Source organism: Dendropsophus ebraccatus, chromosome 3 (genome assembly GCF_027789765.1).
Source record: "Dendropsophus ebraccatus isolate aDenEbr1 chromosome 3, aDenEbr1.pat, whole genome shotgun sequence".
Taxonomy (NCBI): Eukaryota; Metazoa; Chordata; class Amphibia; order Anura; family Hylidae; genus Dendropsophus; species Dendropsophus ebraccatus.
In genome coordinates, this window is record NC_091456.1 from 167897300 (window position 1) to 167919535 (window position 22236).

General features: G+C 41.2%; 1 protein-coding gene across 5 annotated transcripts in view; it reads left to right on the forward strand.

Moving 5' to 3' along the window:
• NIPBL (NIPBL cohesin loading factor) overlaps positions 1-21687 on the forward strand; it is an 87700-nt gene extending 66013 nt beyond the window's left edge. For 3 of the 5 annotated variants that reach the window (XM_069963082.1, XM_069963081.1, XM_069963084.1), the window contains exons 11-47: positions 3311-3493; positions 3578-3760; positions 3850-3921; positions 4069-4158; positions 4288-4391; positions 5474-5560; positions 5971-6202; positions 6401-6552; positions 6670-6750; positions 7138-7238; positions 7463-7595; positions 7681-7763; positions 7879-8011; positions 8127-8270; positions 8723-8812; positions 8920-9131; positions 9213-9315; positions 9438-9536; positions 9623-9769; positions 10256-10390; positions 10575-10673; positions 10797-10850; positions 10936-11044; positions 11166-11302; positions 11394-11534; positions 12257-12350; positions 12963-13123; positions 13203-13293; positions 13579-13752; positions 14398-14588; positions 14734-14841; positions 14924-15124; positions 16562-16708; positions 16790-17073; positions 17342-17516; positions 18312-18497; positions 20499-21687. In XM_069963082.1, the coding sequence (XP_069819183.1) occupies positions 3311-3493; positions 3578-3760; positions 3850-3921; positions 4069-4158; positions 4288-4391; positions 5474-5560; positions 5971-6202; positions 6401-6552; positions 6670-6750; positions 7138-7238; positions 7463-7595; positions 7681-7763; positions 7879-8011; positions 8127-8270; positions 8723-8812; positions 8920-9131; positions 9213-9315; positions 9438-9536; positions 9623-9769; positions 10256-10390; positions 10575-10673; positions 10797-10850; positions 10936-11044; positions 11166-11302; positions 11394-11534; positions 12257-12350; positions 12963-13123; positions 13203-13293; positions 13579-13752; positions 14398-14588; positions 14734-14841; positions 14924-15124; positions 16562-16708; positions 16790-17073; positions 17342-17516; positions 18312-18497; positions 20499-20861 (5279 nt within the window). In that variant the 3' untranslated portion in view covers positions 20862-21687. Of the gene's footprint in view, positions 1-3310; positions 3494-3577; positions 3761-3849; positions 3922-4068; positions 4159-4287; positions 4392-5473; positions 5561-5970; positions 6203-6400; positions 6553-6669; positions 6751-7137; positions 7239-7462; positions 7596-7680; positions 7764-7878; positions 8012-8126; positions 8271-8722; positions 8813-8919; positions 9132-9212; positions 9316-9437; positions 9537-9622; positions 9770-10255; positions 10391-10574; positions 10674-10796; positions 10851-10935; positions 11045-11165; positions 11303-11393; positions 11535-12256; positions 12351-12962; positions 13124-13202; positions 13294-13578; positions 13753-14397; positions 14589-14733; positions 14842-14923; positions 15125-16561; positions 16709-16789; positions 17074-17341; positions 17517-18311; positions 18498-20107; positions 20169-20498 lie in introns of all 5 variants that reach the window. The other 2 variants (XM_069963085.1, XM_069963083.1) reach the window with 2 other exon arrangements.
• The last annotated feature ends 549 nt before the right edge of the window (positions 21688-22236 follow it).

Consider the following 22236-nt stretch of genomic DNA (forward strand, 5'->3'; position numbering starts at 1 on the left):
ATAGGTGTACATATATACAGCACGAGCTGGCCTTACACTGCAGCCTGAGCATGTCAGTATGGGATAAGCAGGGCTGTGTGTGCTGCAGGCGGCCATGTGTCCTTATGGGGATAGATAGCAGCCACAGCACCTGGTGTATTCTCCAGACTGAAGCTGCCACAAGCCCCATCAGCACTTATTACACAATGATAAAGAGCTGAAATCTCCCAGTATAACAGTATAACATCTCCGTTCCCAAACCACATTGCTCTCTGGAGTTTTGTTTGGTACTCAAGCATTGTTCAATATCTGAATAAAATTGGGGGAGATGGCGGTCAGCTGATCTGTTGTTCCTCTGACCGTTATTGGTGGGTTTGGCCACCAATCCTCGCTCAGAGGGTATGTGCACACCGAGGATTACAGACGGATAATCCTCAGCTCACGGAGTGCAGCAGGCGCGAGTGTTTCTGCCAGTGTCATAGACTCCATTCTATGTGCGGGCGGATTCCGTCCAATAGCGGGTGCGAGCTGAGGATTACGCAGCGGAGGTTCTGTCTGTAATCCTCAGTGTGCACATACCCTAATCCACTGCGTGGCAGCCAGAGAGGGGCTCCCCGCTGAGCATGTCTCCTCTCTCCATGCAGTCAGTGCGCTCAGCTGCATAGGAGGGGTACAGGCTGCCTGGAGAGGGGGGATGTCACTGTGCACGGGTCACCCTCGGTACACCAACAGTATCTCCTCAGCACATCCCCCTTCACCCCTATCAGAGGGGCAGTATTAACAGCTGCTTCTGCCCTAGGCTCTAAACCTGAAGACGCGCCTATCGGCAGTCCATCAGTCTTGTGTAGGAACAGAATGACAGCAGCCCCGGAGCTTGTGCACAGTAATGTCTTCCCTCTTTAGGCAGCAGGCATGTCTCCTATGCAGCTCAACATCACCGTGCAGGAGCGCCGGAAATGCCCTGCAGGGAGCTCCTCTCTGGCTGCCACCCTCAGGTTTAGAGCAGGGATTCTGGTCATCATGACTGGAGTCCCCGCTCCTTTGCAGTAAGTAGTGGTGTTATTGGGATAAATATAAGGACATACAGAATAAAATGGTCATTTTTTTTATGCTGTATTTTGAGTGCCATAAAAATGTATATAAGTTAAAGCCAATGTACATTGCTTTTTTTTTTTTTTTTTTTTTTTGCATAAATAGAGTGGCAGGGGGATGCCACTGTCACGGTCTTTTTTTTTTTTTTTTTTTTTTTTTTACCACCTCCCATTTTCTGCGCACAGTGCCAGTCTATTACCGAGCACCAGTCAGGCATGAAGCATTGGAGCCCGCCTCTTACGCGGCTCTGTTAGAATTATCACACTGGATGCCGACGGGCCCAGACAATGCTCGGAAATAGACCCACAGTTTATTCATGTTGGGGGGGAAAAAAAGCTGTACCGGTGGTAAATTCGTTTTAATTAAATCTAAAAAAAACTGAGAAAAATTAAGTTTTTGCTCTTGGAATAAAAACTGAAAACTAATCCTTCCAGGCGTTGTGAAGCATAACTGCTTCCTTCACAAAACAGCACATTATCAGGAGCAAGTTGTAATACCATAAAGCACAATATATAAGCAATCCTATGTATAGTGCTGTTAGTGGTTGCTATATGAAATAAATGATTATGATTTATTTCATATAGCAACCACTAACAGCACTATACATAGGATTGCTTATATATTGCGCTTTATGTCAATAGATCTTTTTTATATATATTTTATCCCCCAGTGAACCTACGGGTGTTCACTTTTGACAGTCAGCGGCATCTCTTAGTGCAGCGCTAGTGAGGGGTTATCTTAACCTCATTACATATAAGTTGTAATACCACACACAACCTGAGAACAGGTGCAGCGCTGTTTTTTTTTTTTTTTTTTTTTTTCAAAGAAAGCAGCCTCCTCCAGTTCCTGGTTTACCATTATTTATGCCTGCGGGGTGAATGGGGATGGAGCCTAATTTAAGACCTATATACGAGTAAGTCGGTCTATTGTGAACTTTACATGTGCTACATACTAAGCAATAACTGTATATGAAGCTACTACTGAGTGTACGTTGTCTTAACACAGAATACAAATCCTGTAGATAGATCTCCAATTGGTTATTTCATGGTGAAATACAGAGGTGTAACCATCCTGACACCACTCTGACCTTTTACTGCTGCGTATTTCTATGTAGAAAGACTTGAATTTAAAGTGTACCAGTCATCAGGGCCACTGCCGGATCAGAGTGGGGGGGGTCTTGCACATTATGACCTCTTGCATGTTCCTAGCCATGGAGGCCTGAACTTCCTCCTGCAGCGTGGCAGCCTCTGGAGAAGACCACCACCCTAAAGACCTCTATGTAAGTGGTCTTGTCAATGAGACAGCCTTTTGGACAACTTTCACTGTATGCTAGGCTTAATGTGTGTGCACATATACTGTGTAAGGAGAGAAGTCTCACATGTGTGTGTTTTTAGTTATTGGTCAGTCTCTGGTCTCTCTGGTACTTTTTGATATTTTTTTTTTTTCTGACCAGGCTGTTATATTAATGTGGATTTCCACTAGTTAATGCAGTCCTCGCTCCAGGCGTCATGTGCAGATTAAGTGCACAGACATGCGCAATGACAAACTCTCTCTATATATTAATCAAAGTCCACCGAAATGCGCACACACCACTAACTATAAAGAACAAATATAATCTAAGTGCCCTGACCTGCGCAGTCGAGCAATATCTCACAAACTCTTAAGTGTTCTGACATGCGCAGTCGAGCGAGGTCCCCTGTACTCACATGGGCGACTTTAAAAGTGCTATAGCGCAGATGCAAGATTCACCAAGTCTCACGATATAACCACGTAATTACAGTGACGTGGTTTCTACCAGGAGTGACTCTAAATGGCTGATAATTTACATGAAAACTCCTACTATTGGCATATGCATGTGTCAGTTATTTCCAGCCAACCAGATTGGTTTATTCAAATTAATGGGAGTGCAATTTGCTATACAAACAAGGTTTAAATACCACCGTAGCATGCGGCGCCGGTCACTATACTAAATCCTCTTGAGAAAGCCACAAGTATTTTTGTATAATTTAGTGTAACACAGATTAATATTATCGGCAGATAGTTATATATCTGGTGTTTGTAACCTGATGTGACACAGAAGTAAGGCCGATAAGACGTGTGCCCATTTATTTCAGTCACAGCTAAATCTAGTCTCTAACATAGGACTGTATTAGTCAGCCACCATCTGTATGTGATAGGAGATGTGTGTTATGGATGTGCTGGTAACTGTATTTTATATGCTTTGGTATTTTTTTTTCAGGGGGCATTGACCAGTCTGTTCTAAAGGAGCTTCCCCCTGAGCTGGTGGCTGAAATCGAATCATCCATGCCAATCTGTGAACGTGTAAAAATGAACAAACGGAAGCGGAGCACCGTAAATGAGAAGCCCAAATATGCTGAGATCAGCTCTGAGGAAGACAACTCCAGCGAAGAAGACTTTGAACGTGAGGGTTCATTCTGCTGTCCCAACACTTTCCAGATGTTGTACTATATCATCATGTTTTATAAATCTGAATTGTTTTTTTCAGGTTCTAAGAAAAGGCCCAGAAAAGAGAAAAACGATGAGGATTGGAAATGTGAAGAAAGAGAGCGACGAAGTTCAGGGGATCACAGGCGGAGCGGAAATGATAACAGGCGGAGCAGCCGCTACAGGGACCGCAGCCCTGAAGACTCTGATATGGAGGATTCTCCACCTCCAAGTCTAAGTGAAGGCAAGACTAAATATCACAACAAACTCATCATATCATTCTTGCCTTATAGTAGACCTTTATGCTTACCGATTGCGATTTTCTTCCTTCAGTTGCTCGTCGAATGAAGAAGAAAGAACGTCAGAAGAAAAGGAAAGCCTATGAGCCCAAGCTTACTCCAGAAGGTAATGGCTCTTATATCTGACTGTTTAGTTTGCTTTCTATGTACGGTAATCAATAAAAAATGATCATCCCCAGGTTGTGTTTACATGCCAACGAGAGACATGGTACAAAGCCTGACCTCAAACAATCCCATGTCCTTTCTTTTGCAGAATTGATGGATTCGTCCACGTTTAAGAGGTTTTCAACAGCCGTAGAAACAATATTAGAAAATTTGGAAGATATGGATTTTAGCAATTTTGGTAATTTTAAATTTGCTTGACACTTTTAGTGGATTTTCTTAATTTTTTTTCTCATGGGCTGCAAAATTTTAAAGAGATTGGTTGATGAATTTATTATTTTTGTATCATCTTATTTTCTTTCCCCTTTAGGTGACGATGAGGAGATCCCTGCGGACCTGCTATTGGGAAAACACCAACTCAATGAACTTGGCAGCGAGTCGGCTAAAATAAAAGCTATGGGTATCATGAATAAGGTAAGAATACATTTTTACAAGTATTTATTAGGGCCCTATCACACGTAACAATAACTGGCCGAATCAGGCTTATTGGCACGTTTCTCGCTCCATGTAATAGAGACAACGATCATCGGATGATCGTGTCTTTAAGTCCTACACCAAAATCATCGGCTGCTACATGTAATAGCGATGGACGGCCGATTAATGATTGCACAGGTTACTTCTCCACACTCCGTCTTCTCCTGCTTTCTCCCCAGCTGCAGCTTCAGAGCAGTCTGTCTGAGCTGACAGGTCGCCCTGAAGCTGCAGCCGTGGCACCAAAAAGGAAGAGGACATGAGAAGGCCGGGAGCTTGGAGAGGTAATGTGTTAGCAGTTTAGGGCAACAGCTGCATGGACATTGCTAACAATGACTGTGCAGCCCTTACTAAACAATAGAGCCATGTAATAGGCTCAGTAAACAAGTGCTGATCTAGCAGATCAGTGACACGTTTAATAGAATCCTTATGCCCGATTTGTTAGGATATAAATTAAAATGTACCATGAATGTTTCATGAAAAAAAAACATTTGACATATATCAAAAGTTTTTATTTGTCAAGGTTTTAGTTTTCCAACCCTGACCAATTGGCAGAACGAGCAGGGAGATGACTGTCCTTTTCCCGCTCTTTGTGTGAGGAGACTGCTTCATAGACTTGCATTATGTGGCCCTACAACCATGCTGAGCACAGACTGCTTCTATTAAATTTTTCTGATTGGTTGGAGTGTTTAAAACCCACTCTGAACACACCAACCAATTAAAACATTTGACGTGTCTCTCTGATATAAAAATAGAAAACTTGCATCATCATGCTTCAAATCCCCAAGACACATGGTTGATATAGATATTTAGAATTGAAAACTAGTATAGAAAAACATGCAGCATGCTTTTGCACTTTTCTGTTTTTGTGTCTGTATTTCATCCCTGGTAGTTTGCACCTACATAATATGAATAGTGGATGTGCTGGCCATCCTTGCTTGTTTTTCTGACATGTCGAGTTTTGTTTTATGATGGTGGCTCTTTTAAATTTAAACTTTTTTGTGTTTTTTTTTTTTTTTTTTTAGATTTCCTCTGAAAAAATGGTCAAGTTACTTGGGATTCTTGAGAAGAATATCCAGGATGGCTCCAAACTTTCTACAATGCTAAATCATGTAGGTAGTCACTTTGTATTCTTAGGAACTTAATGTAGCTAGACACATCCGGGTACCTGCCCACGCAGCATCTTGTGTTGGATGACTGGGAAATATGAAACAGTACTGTACAGAGTTGAAAGCCGTTTTCTACTCTTTAGCCATTGGGGAAGCATATGGGGGCCTGTCCTTCATTGTCTGTGTGGTATGAACTGGCTTAGATTTCAGGCATAATTTGTGCCAGTTTCTGCTATAGGCTGGACTACTAAGCCAGTGTTCACACTTTCCCAATAAATCTTTCCACACCAGTATATTGCAGGACAGTCTTTACTGTATTTGTTTTTAATCCTTTTAATGGCCATAACATAAAGATATAGACTGCATATGCATACCTTTTCTGCAATACAATGTTTTCTTTTTGTTTTTTGTAGAACAATGATACAGAAGACGAGGAAAAGCTATGGCGAGATCTGATCATGGAGCGAGTCACCAAATCTGCAGATGCCTGTTTGACCGCAATGAACATTATGACATCCCCCAGTATGCCTAAGGCGGTTTATATTGAGGATGTCATAGAGCGAATTCTTCAGTACACTAAATTTCATTTACAAAACACACTTTATCCACAGTATGATCCCGTCTATAGGGTCGATCCCCATGGAGGTGAGTCACTGATATCTATTGTGTATTTCAGTGTTTTGGATGTTACTCATATTTTTTGTTTTCACCTTTTAGCTGTTCTGTTTCATTGTTATGTACTGCGATTTATATAGTGATCATTTCCACTTTTAAAAACTATTTAGTAGTTTTAGTTTGTGCTTTTATGTGTCCGTCACATTAAGCCTTGTGCTATCTGTGCAGGGGGACTGATGAGCTCAAAGGCAAAACGTGCAAAATGTTCCACCCACAAGCAGAGGGTCATAGTTATGCTGTACAACAAAGTGTGCGACATCGTGGCCAGCCTGTCAGAACTCCTTGAGATTCAACTGCTTACGGATACCACCATCCTGCAGGTAATGCACATTTTATTTGTTGCATTACTTCAGTAGTTTTAATTCTAAGACAACAGATTGACATCTTGCCTGTATGCCCTGTCATTAGTTGTACTTATTGTCATCCTTATATACCAGGTGTCTTCAATGGGAATTACGCCTTTCTTTGTGGAAAATGTCAGCGAGTTGCAACTGTGTGCTATCAAGCTGGTCACTGCGGTAAGAAGCACCATGATTTTTTAGTGTAGAGTAGTTTCTAAGTATGACACCTATTTCCAATTTGCAATACCACAAACCACCTAGGGGTAGGGGTGGTGCTGTTTTTGCAAGTAAGTTGCTGTCCTTTTTCTCTCCTGTATAAACCCTTTAAACATTATAGAAAAATATTGGGCACACTATCTGTATTGTTTTGAATGTTAGTCTGCTGTTATACAGGTTTACTATGTAGTATAAGGTCTCCTTGTCATGCCAGATGGGCTACAATTTGACTTGGAGTAAATACAACGGTAAAGTAGTCTGTAACACACGTCTGCAGATTTCTTAGTGTCGGCAGTGTTTGCCCAACCTCTGGATCTGTAGCTCATTTGCTTTCTGCATTTCTCATAGGTATTTTCTAGGTACGAAAAACACAGGCAGCTGATTTTGGAGGAGCTGTTCACCTCTCTCGCAAGACTGCCAACAAGTAAAAGAAGTTTAAGGAATTTTAGGTGCGTGTTGTCTCATTGAAAGCATATTTCTCGTGCGTCTTATTGGGGGACACAGATACCATGGGTATTGTTAGAAGGGTGTGTGTACCAGTGTTGTAAGGTCAGGGTTCCTGTCTGCTTCTCTAGTGCTGATAGATGTGACTAGTTTATGGAGAATCCATCATCTGATGCTTTGACTGCGTCTTAATCTGCTGATATTAAGGACTTGAATTCTGCTACTACAGGTTAAACAGCAGCGATGATGAAGGGGAATCCATGTACATACAAATGGTAACCGCACTGGTCTTACAGCTCATCCAGTGTGTGGTGCACCTTCCGTCTGATAGAGACAATACAGAAGATGAATCAAACAAAAAGGTAAGACATCTTGGAGTTTACTGAAGCAGGTTTGGTGTGGAGGTGCTGTCCCACCATTCTTACCTGTCTGCATTTCTTTTCTCAGATTGACCAAGATGTCTTTATTACCAACTCCTATGAAACCGCCATGCGGACTGCACAAAATTTTCTATCTATTTTTCTCAAAAAGTGAGTATGGAAGGCTTTATATTTTTATTGTGTACTGTAAGGAACTAGATGCACTTCCCTAGGTTTAATGTGCACCTCTGTAGTTTGCATGTCTTCTAATGGCTTGGTCTTACAGGTGCGGCAGTAAGCAGGGGGAAGAGGACTACAGGCCCCTATTTGAAAACTTTGTTCAGGATCTTCTGTCTACTGTTAACAAGCCCGAGTGGCCAGCTGCTGAACTCTTGCTGAGTTTGCTCGGTCGGCTCTTGGTAAGTTTTTATCCTATTGAGATTGCGTTATCGAATGATGACAGTTATGTTAACAATTGTCTATTAACTATGTTTATAAGACTCCTCAACTATAAAATGTTATTGCTCGCATTAGGTTCATCAGTTTAGTAACAAGTCTACAGAGATGGCCCTACGTGTGGCTTCGTTGGACTACTTAGGTACGGTAGCAGCACGGCTCAGGAAAGATGCAGTTACCAGCAAGATGGACCAAGGATCTATTGACCGGATACTAAAGCAGGTGAGCATTTCAGCCAGAAAACAGGCTTGTTTATATGACACACCCTATCTAACCCTTTTTTTTAATAAGGATAAATGTGTTTTGGGTAAAATAGTGTGTAGAAAAAATATAGGGCACGACAATGGCTTTGGAGGAATGCCCTCTAGTGGTAAAGTGTATATTTATAGATTATACTTTTTTTTGTAGATGTAGCAAAATTAAAAGGAATGTTATGAGAAATGTGTTTTTTCTCGTGCGTCTTATTGGGGCACACAGATACCATGGGTATAGGCTGTGTTAAACATATTTGTACCTTGAGAATTTCCTTGCTGTAGAAATACTTTGGTGCATGTGGAATAAACTTAAATTACATTCAATAATATTTCTTTTATTTATTGTATAGCCTTCAGACTTAACAACCTGTTCATTTTGATGACTACAACTTTTGACCATTTCATCTTCTATCATTACAGGCCCCTGAAGGTGAAGATGAGATTCAGCAGCTCCAGAAGGCCCTATTGGATTACCTCGAGGAGAACACCGAGACAGATCCATCTCTAGTGGTAAGATTTGTTGCATAGAATCATTTAGGGCTCTTCAGATGAAGCTGTAATACACAGGTAGATGTTTTTCTGGCCATAACACACCTTTTTTCCCCCATTTTCCTCAGTTCTCTCGAAAGTTCTATATAGCACAGTGGTTCCGGGACACTACAATGGAGACAGAGAAAGCCATGAAATCCCAAAAGGATGAGGACTCTGAAGGAGGACACCATGCAAAAGAGGTCGAGTCCACAGGAGAGATCATGCAGCGAGCAGAAAAACGTAAAAAATTCCTCCGCAGCATCATTAAAACAGCACCGTCACAGTTTAGCACTTTGAAGTAAGCCACACAAATAGCGTAACTTTCTGGCTTCATTTGGTGGCGGAGTTCTCATAGTTTTTTTTTTTTTTTTCCCTCTAGGTCAAGTTCTGACACAGTTGACTATGATGATGCTTGTTTGATCGTGCGATACTTGGCCTCTATGAGGCCGTTTGCCCAGAGTTTTGATATTTATTTGACCCAGGTAATGTTGGCCAAACTACAGCTGAAGCTTTTCACCCCACTTTCTTGGCCATATTCTATGTCATGTGGTTTCAGGGCCTCATTTATTACCAATACTTGATGGTCTTACTTTGTGTGTTGCAGATTCTGCGGGTACTAGGGGAGAATGCAATTGCTGTCCGAACGAAAGCCATGAAGTGTTTGTCAGAAGTTGTTGCTGTAGATCCGAGCATTCTTGCTAGGGTAAGGTTTTGGGTTGTATTGCAGGAAATTGAATTATTACCTTGTTTTACTTCACTTGCTAATTTTTGTGTTGCCTCCTCTTATAGTTGGATATGCAGCGAGGAGTTCACGGGAGACTGATGGACAACTCGACCAGTGTACGAGAAGCTGCTGTGGAGTTGTTGGGACGATTTGTGCTGTGCAGACCTCAGCTTGCTGAGCAGTATTATGACATGCTTGTTGAGAGGATACTGGTAAGTGTTTGTCGCAAATACATGAAAACTCAGTGGTCACAGTGTGGGTATGTGTAGCCTTAATAACTATGGGGGCATCAGCTGCTATCCCTTTGAAAAACATTTGTATGTTAATCATATTAAAACATGTTTAGATTATAGTCAATCTAGTTAAGGGAGGCCCACCCAAAAGTGCATTAAAGGGGTTATCCAGGATTAGAAAAACACAGCTACTTTTTTTGCAAAAACAGCGCAAACCCTGTCCTCAGGTTGCGTGTAAAATTACAATTGAGCCCCATTAACTTAAATGGAATAGCGCTGCAAAACCCACACCCAAACCAAACCGGACAAGAGTAGTGCTGTTTCTGGAAGCCATGTTTATTTAGTCCTGGATAACCTCCATAATAATTGGTCTTTTAGTGGGTGATTATGGACAGTGTGTGGACTAATGGTCGGTTTGGATAGGACTCTCTATACATTTATTACATGTGTGTCATTTCTGTGCAGGACACTGGTATCAGTGTAAGGAAGAGAGTAATTAAGATCTTACGAGATATCTGCTTGGAGCAACCAACGTTTCCAAAAATTACAGAGATGTGTGTCAAGATGATCCGCAGAGTGAATGATGAAGAAGGCATTAAGGTAAGATATGTCGTGGCTGCATGTCTAAAAGCTTTTCATGTCTGCTGCATTGTCATTGATGATAGGAAGACACTGTTCTAAATGTAGAAGATATTTCCTTCTGCTTATTGCACTAGTTGTATAACTGTGTGACCAGCCACATATAGTCTGAACACTGACATATTCTTGCATTATTCCTTGTTAGAAATTGGTGAATGAGACATTCCAGAAACTCTGGTTCACACCGACCCCAGAAAAAGATAAAGCAGCGATGACCAGGAAAATCTTGAATATAACAGATGTGGTAAGAACGTGTAGCCTTTCAGTGTCGACATGTGCATTTTATTGGTGTAAACAAAGCCTAAGCATTGCTCAGAAACACACGTGTTGTGTTCATTTACATGGGCTCTGATGTATCTTTCTTTAGGTTGCTGCTTGTCGGGACACTGGATACGACTGGTTTGAACAACTACTACAAAATGTAAGTATAAAAGCCGCTCAGATCTCTGTGACAATGGGAGTTGCTCCTAAAGAGAATAATTTGCATCATATCTTTAATCTTTCAGCTTTTAAAATCAGAAGAAGATGCCTCGTACAAACCTGTGAAAAAAGCCTGTACACAATTGGTGGACAACCTGGTTGAACACATTCTCAAGTATGAGGAGTCCATGGCTGGTATGTGGACCCTGAGCTTATTGTGTTAAGACATTGAGCAAAATCAGCTTTGTTTAGGAAAAATTTCTTTTTTTAATATCTTTTTTTTTTTTTTTTTTTTTTTTTTTTTTACACCTCCTAGATTCGGATAGTAGAGGGGTGAATTCTGGACGTCTGGTTGCCTGCATCACCACTTTGTTCTTGTTTAGCAAAATCAGGCCTCAGTTGATGGTAAAACACGCCATGACCATGCAGCCATACCTCACCACTAAATGTAGTGTAAGTATCCTGGAAGTGTTGGATTACAGACCTCTTTTAGGTTGGCCTGCAGGAGAGGTCTGTTTACCTAAATCTTGATTTGTTTTCACAGACCCAGAATGATTTCATGGTAATATGCAATGTAGCGAAAATCCTGGAGCTGGTTGTGCCACTAATGGAACATCCGAGCGAGACGTTTCTCGCCACCATAGAGGAGGATCTCATGAAACTCATCATCAAGTATGGCATGACGGTAAGTTCTTGTAAATTACATGTCGTCTTTATCCCCCTTCTATTATGGGAGTATATAACGCTCCCGAATGGACACGCTTTCTGGCTCTGGGAATAGGCCATTACTGTTAAATTGGTGGGAAGTGGTTAATGCACAAACATGGCGTGCTAAAAATATTAGTTGAGCTGTTTTTGAGACTTAGTGCGTAAAAAATAGTGGAGTTTTTTTTTTTTTTTTCCCCTCTTTCACTGTGTCAGAATAGAAATATTACAGGTTCTAAAACTTAAGTCTCCAAACTGTGGACCTTAAGCCGTAGCAATAATACATTTCCCATCATGCCTGGAAAGCCAAATCCAAAACTTTAGCTGTCCAGGCATGATGGGAGTTGTGGTTTTGCAACAGCTGAAGGGCCGCAGTTTGGAGACCCATGGTCTAAAATATACTAGCGTGGAACCATCCTCTGCAGACAGGTGTTTCTGGTGGGACACTTACTATTGTGCACTCCAGATTACTAGACCAAGGGAAGTTCTAAGCTTCATGTTTTTGATTTAAAATTTATTCGGAATAAATAGTGAAGACTTTAAACCAGATTTCACATGTTAGGTGTGCAATATAAATGATGTTACATTATTTCCCATTGAGATCAATAGGGACTTGGTTTGTAGGCTTTACACTTGCATTTTGGTTGTTTATGGGTAGTATTTCTCTCTGGATACTAAAGTCTGTTTTTTTTAATCTTGCAGGTGGTACAGCACTGTGTGAGCTGTCTCGGGGCCGTGGTAAACAAAGTAACACAGAATTACAAGTTTGTCTGGGCCTGTTTTAATAGATATTATGGTAAGTTTGCTTGTATGTTCCCATGTAATTTTTTGGTAGGAACAGCTTATGAATGTACCTGTCCCAATAAGGCTCCGGTGTTATGCAATATCTACCTTTGGACAAACTATTCTATATAAATTTTATTATACGCATATGGTGGTTTAACAGCTGGATTTTTATTATTGCAAAACCATTCTGTAAAACTGTCATAGCATAGTTGTATTGTAAATCCCTCAACGTTGGGGACATTTACCGTTTAAGTCTAAAATGTGAAATTTTTCTACAGAGTATTAGTTTTTTTATCCTAGCAGAGATGGGACTAATTTTCTAAATATTCACAAATTTGTGAATAAAAATAATTGCTGCTAACCAGACATAGGCCTGCACCTTTTTGGGGGATTTTTTTTTTTTTTTTTTTTACACAAATTATAAATTTGGCGATTACCCAAAATGCTTCTAAAAAATATTTGCTGGTTGAATCCTTTTTCATAAATAGTGCTCAGTCCAAATAATGTGCGCAAAAAAACGTATTTATCAAAAAATAGGCACAACACCCTTGATGAATGTTTAGCATTACATTTCTGTAGAGGAATAAAAATATATAAAATCTATTGTGATTTGTTTTCCTAGGTGCTCTAATAAAGTTAAAAACTGAGCATCAAGAAGACCCTAACAGCACAGTCCTGACCACCAACAAGCCGGCCCTCCTGCGCTCACTCTTCACCGTCGGGGCTCTCTGTCGACACTTTGATTTCGATCAAGAAGATTTCAAGGGTAGCAGCAAAGTAAGTGTAAGTGAAATCAAGACATTGAGGGATCAGACCAGGGAGAAAACCAGTTCTAATGCTGCACTTTACATTTGTGTCACAGGTCAACATCAAGGACAAGGTTTTGGAGTTGCTCTTGTACTTTACCAAACATTCGGATGAGGAAGTGCAAACTAAAGCCATTATTGGACTCGGTGAGAGAGTATTTTATTGCCTTTATATTCATAACACTTTGAGCCTTAGTGCCCTGCGTATTACTGCTTTCTGACCACGAGTTTCACAGAGAGTAGTTAGAGAGAAGGTACCAAAAAAAAACAACTATTTTTAGGATTAGGACAGGAACAACGTATTATTGCCTAAGCGCTATGTCTTTGTGTTATGCAGAATTCACCTGTAAAAACCTTTCTGTATCTGCCGTCTATGGGTTTAGCAGTTTAATGTCGTAACCTTTTGCAATGTTTTATTTTTTTTATTTTTAGGATTTTCATTCATTCAGCATCCAATTCTCATGTTTGAAGTGGAGGTGAAAAACTTGTACAATAATATTCTCTCCGACAAGAACTCCTCGGTGAACTTAAAGATTCAAGTTCTGAAAAATCTCCAGACTTACCTACAAGAGGAAGACACTCGTATGCAGCAAGCCGACAGGGACTGTAAGTGGATAGTCTTTCTAGTAAAGCTCTAACAATAACCTAAGCATGCCTATATTATGCTGACCGTACAGGGATAGTCTTAAAAGCGGTTATCCAGAGTTGGAAAATGCCATGCCACTTTCTTGCAAAAACTGCACCCTGTCCCCCAGGTTATGTGTGGTATTACAATTCTGCTCCATTAACTTCTAATGAACTGAGCTGCAAAACCCACAACCAACCTGAGGACTAGAGAGGTGCTGTTTCTGGAAGAAAGCAGCCATGTTTTCACCCCTTTTTAAAGGGGTACTCCGGGCCAGGGGATCTCAGATGCTGAATGGCAGAGCTGCCTTGAGACATCACGTCTCATGCGGCAGCTCTGACAAGGAAGCGGCCATGGGGCGGGAGTCCCGGGGGGCGTGATCCGAGCACCGGCGCTGGAACGGGGGAGGTAAGTGACCTCCGGCTTCAATTTCCACCCCCTCCCCGGCGATCCTCAAAAATACCCCCCGGCCCGGAGTACCCCATTTAATGTCAGGGCTCAGGACAAGTCGCTAATTCTACTTCTGTTGATGGTTTGATATCTGTAGGATTTGCCGAATATAATATGTATTGTATGCAGTTTGTGTTGGCAGTGACATTTAATGATCTCCTGAATCTGCTTTATAGGGAAAAAAGTTTCAAAACAGGAAGACCTCAAGGAGATGGGCGACATTTCCTCAGGGATGAGCAGCTCCATTATGCAGCTTTACCTCAAACAGGTTTTGGAGTCGTTCTTTCACAAGCAGTCAAGTGTCCGGCACTTTGCTCTCAATGTCATAGCATTGACGCTAAACCAGGGTCTCATCCATCCTGTGCAGGTACGCCATACGTTACGGTCATTGACTAAATCAGAGCCCTGAAGTAATTTTCTTACTTGCAAAACATATAAGCCAATATGTGGTTGGTTATAGGATCTCTCATAATGCCCCCTAATAAGAATATCTTAATTTTTCCTGATTTTAGTGTGTGCCATATCTGATTGCAATGGGGACTGACCCTGAGCCATCCATGCGGAACAAAGCCGATCAGCAACTGGTGGAGATAGACAAGAAATACACTGGATTCATCCACGTGAGTGCTTCCCCTCTACAGTACGCTCTTATCTCAGTGGCCACTAACTTAGTGATTTATTGTTCCTTGTTGTTTCTCCCAGATGAAAGCGGTAGCAGGCATCAAGATGTCCTACCTGGTGCAGCAGGCAATTACTTCCGACCCCAAGCGTATGGTGCGTGGCTTCCGGCAAGATGAGACCACCAGCGCCCTGTGCTCCCACCTCTATTCAATGATCCGGTCGAACCGCCAGCACAGACGAGCCTTCCTCATCGCATTGCTCAACCTGTTTGATGATGCTGCGGTATGGTCTTATTTAGTCTGTAGAAGCTACTGATCAAAGCCATTTAGTTTCCAAACAAATTCCTACTGATCAAAACCACTTAATGCTGGCCATGTGATGGGACATGTGACTCACTGTCCAACAACAGCAACAAAAAAAGTAATGATGTTCCCAGCTAAAAATGTCAGGCCTCTGCACAACTCAGCATGCAGCGTACGTAAGGGATTACAGATGTGTGAGTAGACACTGCGTCTTACTGCAAGAAGGCATAAAATTACATCCACATATAAAGCCGCTCTGAGGCTACACGCTCAAGGTCTGCATTTTGCCCAGCTAACTTATTTTGGTAGGGACGACTTATTAGATTGAAACAGGATCGCTGTTAGAAGCAGTGGATATGTGAGGCACACTGCCCCCTGCTGGTTACATAGAACAGCCGTTAGTCCTAGGGGTGATACAAGGACACTTATAGCTCAGTGATCTGCATATACCATATACAGGACCTCCTGTGGCCATGTGTGTTCTCTCTCATGGTTAGCAGCTGCAGGATAATGCTCCCCCCTCCCGCACATGGGTTTCCGGGAATCTCTCTTCCAGATTGTACCACTTCCTTGGCATTTGTGGGGCAGCCTTACAAGTGTGTGGATCTACAAGCTCAGTTGTAACATGTGCTGCAGGTCGCCATATAGAACCTGTATCCATGTCCAACTGTATGTCATCTTGAATCCAGGATGCAGGCCCCAACAGGGTACTAGAGCCTCCACTCAATTGTATCGGTTTCCCCCAACAAATGTATCCCTTGGCTCTATTATTGTAATCACTTATATCATTATTACAGTCACACTTACAAACTTTCATTCGATTCCAAGCACTTAAAGGTGCACTTTTATTTTTCCTCATTGTTATAGTGATGCCTGGCCCTTAAATGGAAATTCCCATGAAAATAAAAACACACAGGCCAGCAGGGGGTTGCATGAAATTAATAAACAATGTATACTTACCTCACCCAGTGCCTCCATAGCGCTGTTTTCAGGACTCGCAGGTGGCCGCTGGCTGTCGTTCTCTGCTGGAATGCGGGTACCTCATGTATCCAGCTCTTCCAGCTGCAACATCATGGCCCGGCTGAGCGATTGCATGCTCCGTTATTCAGTGACTGGGGTGTGCAATCGTGACAATGCAGCTGGAGGAGCTGCAGACTGCTTTCAGTTAGACCCTGGAGCGGCGCTATGGTGCACAAGGATAGATAAGTAAACTTATCTTATGATTTCTCCACACCCCCCTTTTTGTGGTTGGTATTGTGGCGCTTCAATCCCTGGTGTGTGGACATGAGTCTAAGGCCCAAACAGCCTGTCAGTATATATCCTCTCCCTGAGTGTAAAAAAAATTAACATAGGGTCACAGAATAAGAGAATCTGTAGAACTGAACCTGAATGATCATGTTTTATATTTCTTTTACAGAAAACGGAAGTGACTATGCTTTTGTATATAGCAGACAATCTAGCCTGTTTTCCATATCAAAGTCAGGAGGAGCCACTGTTCATTATGCATCACATAGACATCACATTATCTGTCTCGGGTAGTAATCTTTTGCAGTCATTTAGAGAGGTAAGTGTCTTACAGAAACCAATGTGCTTGGTTGGTCTGGAATCTTCTGTTGTAATAATTGTTAACTTATTTACTTTTCAGTCTATGGTAAAAGGTGGGAAGAGCAAGAAGAAACCCAAGGCAGAGTCAGAGGATGAAGAGAGCGACAGTGAAAGCGAGGAGGAGGTGGTGAAGCCAAGGAGAAGATCGAGACGGCGGGCGGCCTCAGAGTCTGATTCTGATGCAGAGGATGACATAGATAATGTCCTGAACTGTCTGCCAGATGACGCTGCCCCACTTATTGAATTTGCAAATGCTTCACAAGGAATCCTCTTACTTCTGATGCTGAAGCAGCATTTGAAGAACCTCTGTGGATTCTCTGATAGGTAAGTATCAAGACAAGGTTTACATTCTTCCTGAAGGAGTTATCTTGGATTATGTAAAGCACAGCTGCCTGCAAAAGACAGTGCCACCCTTGTCCTCAGGTTGTGTTTGGTATTACAATAGAGCTCCATTCACCTCTGTGAAACAGAGCTACAAAACCCACACCCAACCTGGGGACAGCAGAGGAACTGTTTCTCTAAGAAAGCGGACATATGTTTTAAGTTGTTCAATGATCGTTCTTTGTAACAACATTTTTTTTTCTCCCTCCAGTAAAATTCAGAAGTATTCACCATCGGAGTCTGCAAAGGTTTACGATAAAGCTATAAACAGGAAATCGGGAGTCCACTTTCACCCCAAGCAGACCCTGGAATTTCTTAAGAGGGACATGTCCAGCAACAAGATTAATGATGACATCAAGAGGACGATTGCAAAACAATATTTGGACGTAAGTGCACTGTTTCTGGATAAAGCAGATTTTCTAATCCTTGATCCCCCTTATCGGGCTGTTATATTGCTACCCTATTGGTAAACATAATAAGCATGTTATGCTTCCCCTCTGCTTTCCCCCTGGTTTCCCAATATGGCCTCTCAGGTGTCCACAGCTGACTGCAACTCCGCTACTTCCAAGACAAACTTGTCTGGAGAGTGACAGCCTGCTCAGCCAATTACTGACTGAGATGGGAAAGCGCTGCGACCAGTGATTTCAGAAGTAGTGCGGCTGCAGTCAGCGGGGGAGACCTAAAAGGCCGCATCAGGACACCGGTGAGCGTGGAGAGGTAAGCATAACATGTTTATCGAGAAGTGCAGCAATACATATAAACTTTTTAAATGCTGGAAAATCCCTTTAATAGTCCCTTCTAACAAGTCCACAGTCCAAAGCACTGAACCTCTCCAACCCCCTTCTCTAACAACCATGTGTGACTATGGGCAGTTATGATTTGTAAAGAAATATAAAAGGTTGTCGGCAGAAGAATCCCCCCCCCCCCCCAGTCCATTTAGTCTGCCCTATTAGTAATTCCTTTGTTATCTTAGATAATAGATATATGTATATACCAGGCAGGTTTACATTTAGTTTTTGTAGATTTACCAACCGCATCTGCTGGAAGTTTGTTCCAAGCATCTACTACTCTTTCAGTAAAGTAATATTTTCTTGTGTTTCTGACCTTTGCCCAAGACTGGTTTATTCTGCGACCACTTTGCCTTTGTTTTTACATTTTTTTTCCTTTCTTTTTTTCATTAGTTCAAGTTACTCATGGAACATTTGGACCCTGACGAGGAAGAGGAAGAAGGAGAGGTGTCTGCTAGCACGGATGCTCGAAACAAAGCCATTACCAATTTGCTTGGAGGTAACAGCCCTAAAAATAACGTGGCTGAAACTGAGGAAGAGGAAAGTGACGGGGAGGAGAAAGCTGGGGGCACGTCAGGGGTAAGTAACACCGAACTAGCTTCAATGCTTCTGTATTGATCATGAAATCAATATCTCCTGCACCCAGTCAAAGCTCAGATTAATGTCCCTAAAATAAGCCTCCGTCTAGTGACACTGTGTGTTGCTTCCACTGTGTGCAGACATGTGGGCTGAACCATTGCTGCTGCTGCTGTATAGGCCGCCCTGCGTGTTCTTTACAGCAGCCAGTGATCTTTGTGCATGTAGATTACTAATCCTGTACAGTATCATTGTTGTAGTATAATTGTTGTGTATGATATACTGGGGTAAGGGGCGTGGGGGGGGGGGGTATTTTGCATGTGAATAGGGTGTGTGTCTAGGGTAATCCAAGCCTTTGGGATGCCTCGCTGCTCTGTTTCCTGAGTGTATGAGTTTTGGTCTTTAAAATGAACCCCCTGCTCTTTCCGCTTTGTCCTTCACACCTCTTGGTCTGTTGCTAGCTTCTTACCTCCTAAGCCTCCAAGCTTTCCTTGCTTCTTTGCCAGCAAGCTCCTTCGTGTTATTTTCCCACTAATTTATGTTGTATGCATGGTCAGCGGCCAAGGCTTCATTTACCTCCAAATTACCTCTTACCTGGGTCTCTATGATCAGTTTTAACCCTTTGTTGTTAGAAAAGATGACGCGCAGACCACCCGTGTCATGCTGGCTACTCTAACAACAGAGGTAGTTGTGAGAAACCTTTACTTACCACAGCACTGATCAGAATACAGACCGGGGGACGTTACACTTTTTTTTTTTTTTTTTTTTTTTCATTTTTCCTCCCCCCCCCCCCCCTTCTTGGCTTTTTATTTTTTGTTCTTTTAGACTTCTGGTCTGTGACAGGCTTTTCCCTTTTTATAAAACGTAACACAAAGCGAACAGCCTGTTTCATGCCCCCCACTTTAGAGTGTTGGCGTGTATGATAGAATTCCTATATTCTTAACCCATATAGAGAGGAAATAAACAAAAAAAAAAAAAAAAAAAAAAACTTTCACAATTGGCGACTTTGATAATCTCCAACCCTATTCTGAAGGGACGTACATCGTACAAAACTGCGAGGTACTTTCCTGCAGCAACCTGACCTTGTCTTAAATGCATCAGGTGTTATGTAACTCCCCCACCCCCACCAAAAAAAAAATACTGTGTTTGTTTTGTAAAATGTCACCAAACTTCCCCGGAAAAGCCTGATGTATGTCCTTGTGCCTGTGTTCTATAAGGGATGACATGTGAATATTAGAGCTGGGCCAACCTGACAAAAGTTCAGGTTTGCACCAAACCAAACAATCTGCATTTGAATCCTGCTGCCTGAGCAGGTGGATGCAGCCCATGGACTACTTGGAAAACATGGGTATGGCCATTGGCTGTATCCATGTTTTCCAGGCAGTCCTTGGGCTACATCCAACACCTCCAGGCGAATCAATTCAAATGCCGATCATTCGGGTTGGTGCGAACCTGAACCGTTGTCAGGTTGGCTCATCTCTAAGTGAATATGGTTGTTTGGTCCCTGTGCTGTGGTCTTTTTGAGTCAGGGCGATTTCATGAAGTCATTTTGCTGTGGGGGTAAGAAGCTATTTTGTAGCTAGACTTAACCTTTTATACATCTTTTTTTGTAGAAAGGGTTTAGCGGAAAAGGCAAAAAAAAACGTAGAAATTGAGATTTATCCAAAGTAAAAGGTAATTTTAATTTAGATTTCCTCTTCTATTCTGTCCCTATTTTCTTGCTATGATTTTGTAACACATTAAAGGTTTTGGTTTTTTTTGGAATGCGGTAGAAATTTACAAAAAATAAAAAATAAAATAATTGGTGGTACACATTAAAGACCCGACACTCCCCCCTAGGCACTGGTGGTTACAATGCATCCCACAGATTGGATTGTGTGTGTGCTGGAAAACTCACCACGGTGCCTGGGGTTTAGACTACTTTGTTCTATCCATAACTCTTGACCTGTGCAAGTTAAGTTTGTTTTTTTCCCGCTTTTTTTTCCCCACCTGCAACATTTATAGTTAAGAAAATCGAAAAGGTTATCAGACTCTTCAGATCTATCAGGCCACATGAATGAAACGGTCGATGTCCAGGATGTTATTGCAATTTGTTGTCCAAAGTACAAGGATCGGCCACAGATTGCAAAAGTAGTTCAGAAAACCAGCCATGGGTTCAGCGTTCAGTGGATGGCGGGCTCCTACAGTGGCACTTGGGCTGAGGCCAAACGCCGTGACGGACGAAAGCTTGTGCCTTGGGTCGATACAATTAAAGAGTCGGACATCATTTACAAAAAAATAGCGCTAACGAGCGGAAATAAGCTGACTAATAAAGTTGCTCAGACTTTACGATCGCTGTATGCAGCCAAGGACGGGACTTCCAGCTAATAATACATTTGTATATTTGCAGCCAAAATTTACAGGAAAAACACAAAAACACAAAAAAAAAAACAACAAAAAAAAGAACAGTCATAAACTTGAAATCTCAGCATTCTGGCAAAAAAAAGAGATAAAATAAAAACACGAGAGGAAAAAAAAAAATTTAAAGATCAGTTTTATGAAGCGTTAAGAATGGGAACTTGGCCGCCTGAAGGAAATGTTTGGAAAACATTGTCGTGGGAGCTTCCTTCGCTGTTGTACAGCAGAAACTTCTCAGTTCATTTTTACTCCCACTGTATTATAGTTTAACAAAAAATTTGTTTATATCTTGAAGAATACTTTCTGTTTAAAAAAAAAAACAAGCGAAAAAAAAATTACAAAAAATAAACAAGTGAATGTTGAAAATTAGTCTGTTAATGTTCTTAATAAAGTGTTCTTGGAGTTTAACCTAGCAGCGGATGGCTTTCTTTAGCTTAGCCCGTTTTTTTTTTCCAGAAAAGCATCAATTTTTATTTTAAGTGTTTTTTGTTTTTTGTTTTCTTTTCATTTTATTATTTTTTCCAGGCTGTAAAATGGCAGAATGTTCTGAACACATATAATTTATTCTGTTGGGGTGGGAGGGGAGCATGCAGTATCCTATGACATTATCTGCAGGAGATTATTTTTTATTAGTTCTATTTTATTTTTGTTTAAATTTTTTTTTTTTTTTTTGTAAATGTAGATTATTATTTTTTTTTTTTTATGTATTGAGTGACCCTGAAATTTTAGGCGCGAAAAAAAGGGATCCCGAGAATACCTGCTGGAGAAAATACTGCAATAAATTTTTTTACTACTTTGTTACTTGTCTGTTTCCATTTGAATTTCTTAATGTAAATGTGTTTAAAATCCAATTATATTATTACTTTGACGTCTTTTCTGTAAAAGTTTTTTTTGTTTTGTTTCTTTTACACACACAAAGCATAAATATTGTTAATACAGTTTGTATAGCCTGAAATGACCGCTATCTTTATATTTTCTTCCCTTTTTTATCTTAAAGGGACATAGACACAGTTTTAACTCCCGATTTTATTGTATCTTGAAATATTTAGTGTTTATCTATATGGACTAGCACTGTGCCAAACACATTTTCAAGAATGTTTGATAAAAAAAAAATAGTTTATTCCTTGTATGTTTCAATTTCTTTTATTATTATTTTGCACTTTTTGTTTTTTTGAGATTTTTTTTTTAAGTAGAAATAGTTGAAGAGATTTAGAAAAGACAAGAAAATTCTGCATCCAAGGGACTGGGTTATCGTGTTTTATTTATTCTAAGTAAAATATACTTTAAAGGGGGTTATCCAGGCTTAGTTAAAGGGGAACTCCTGGTAGAGGTTAAAAAAATGAAA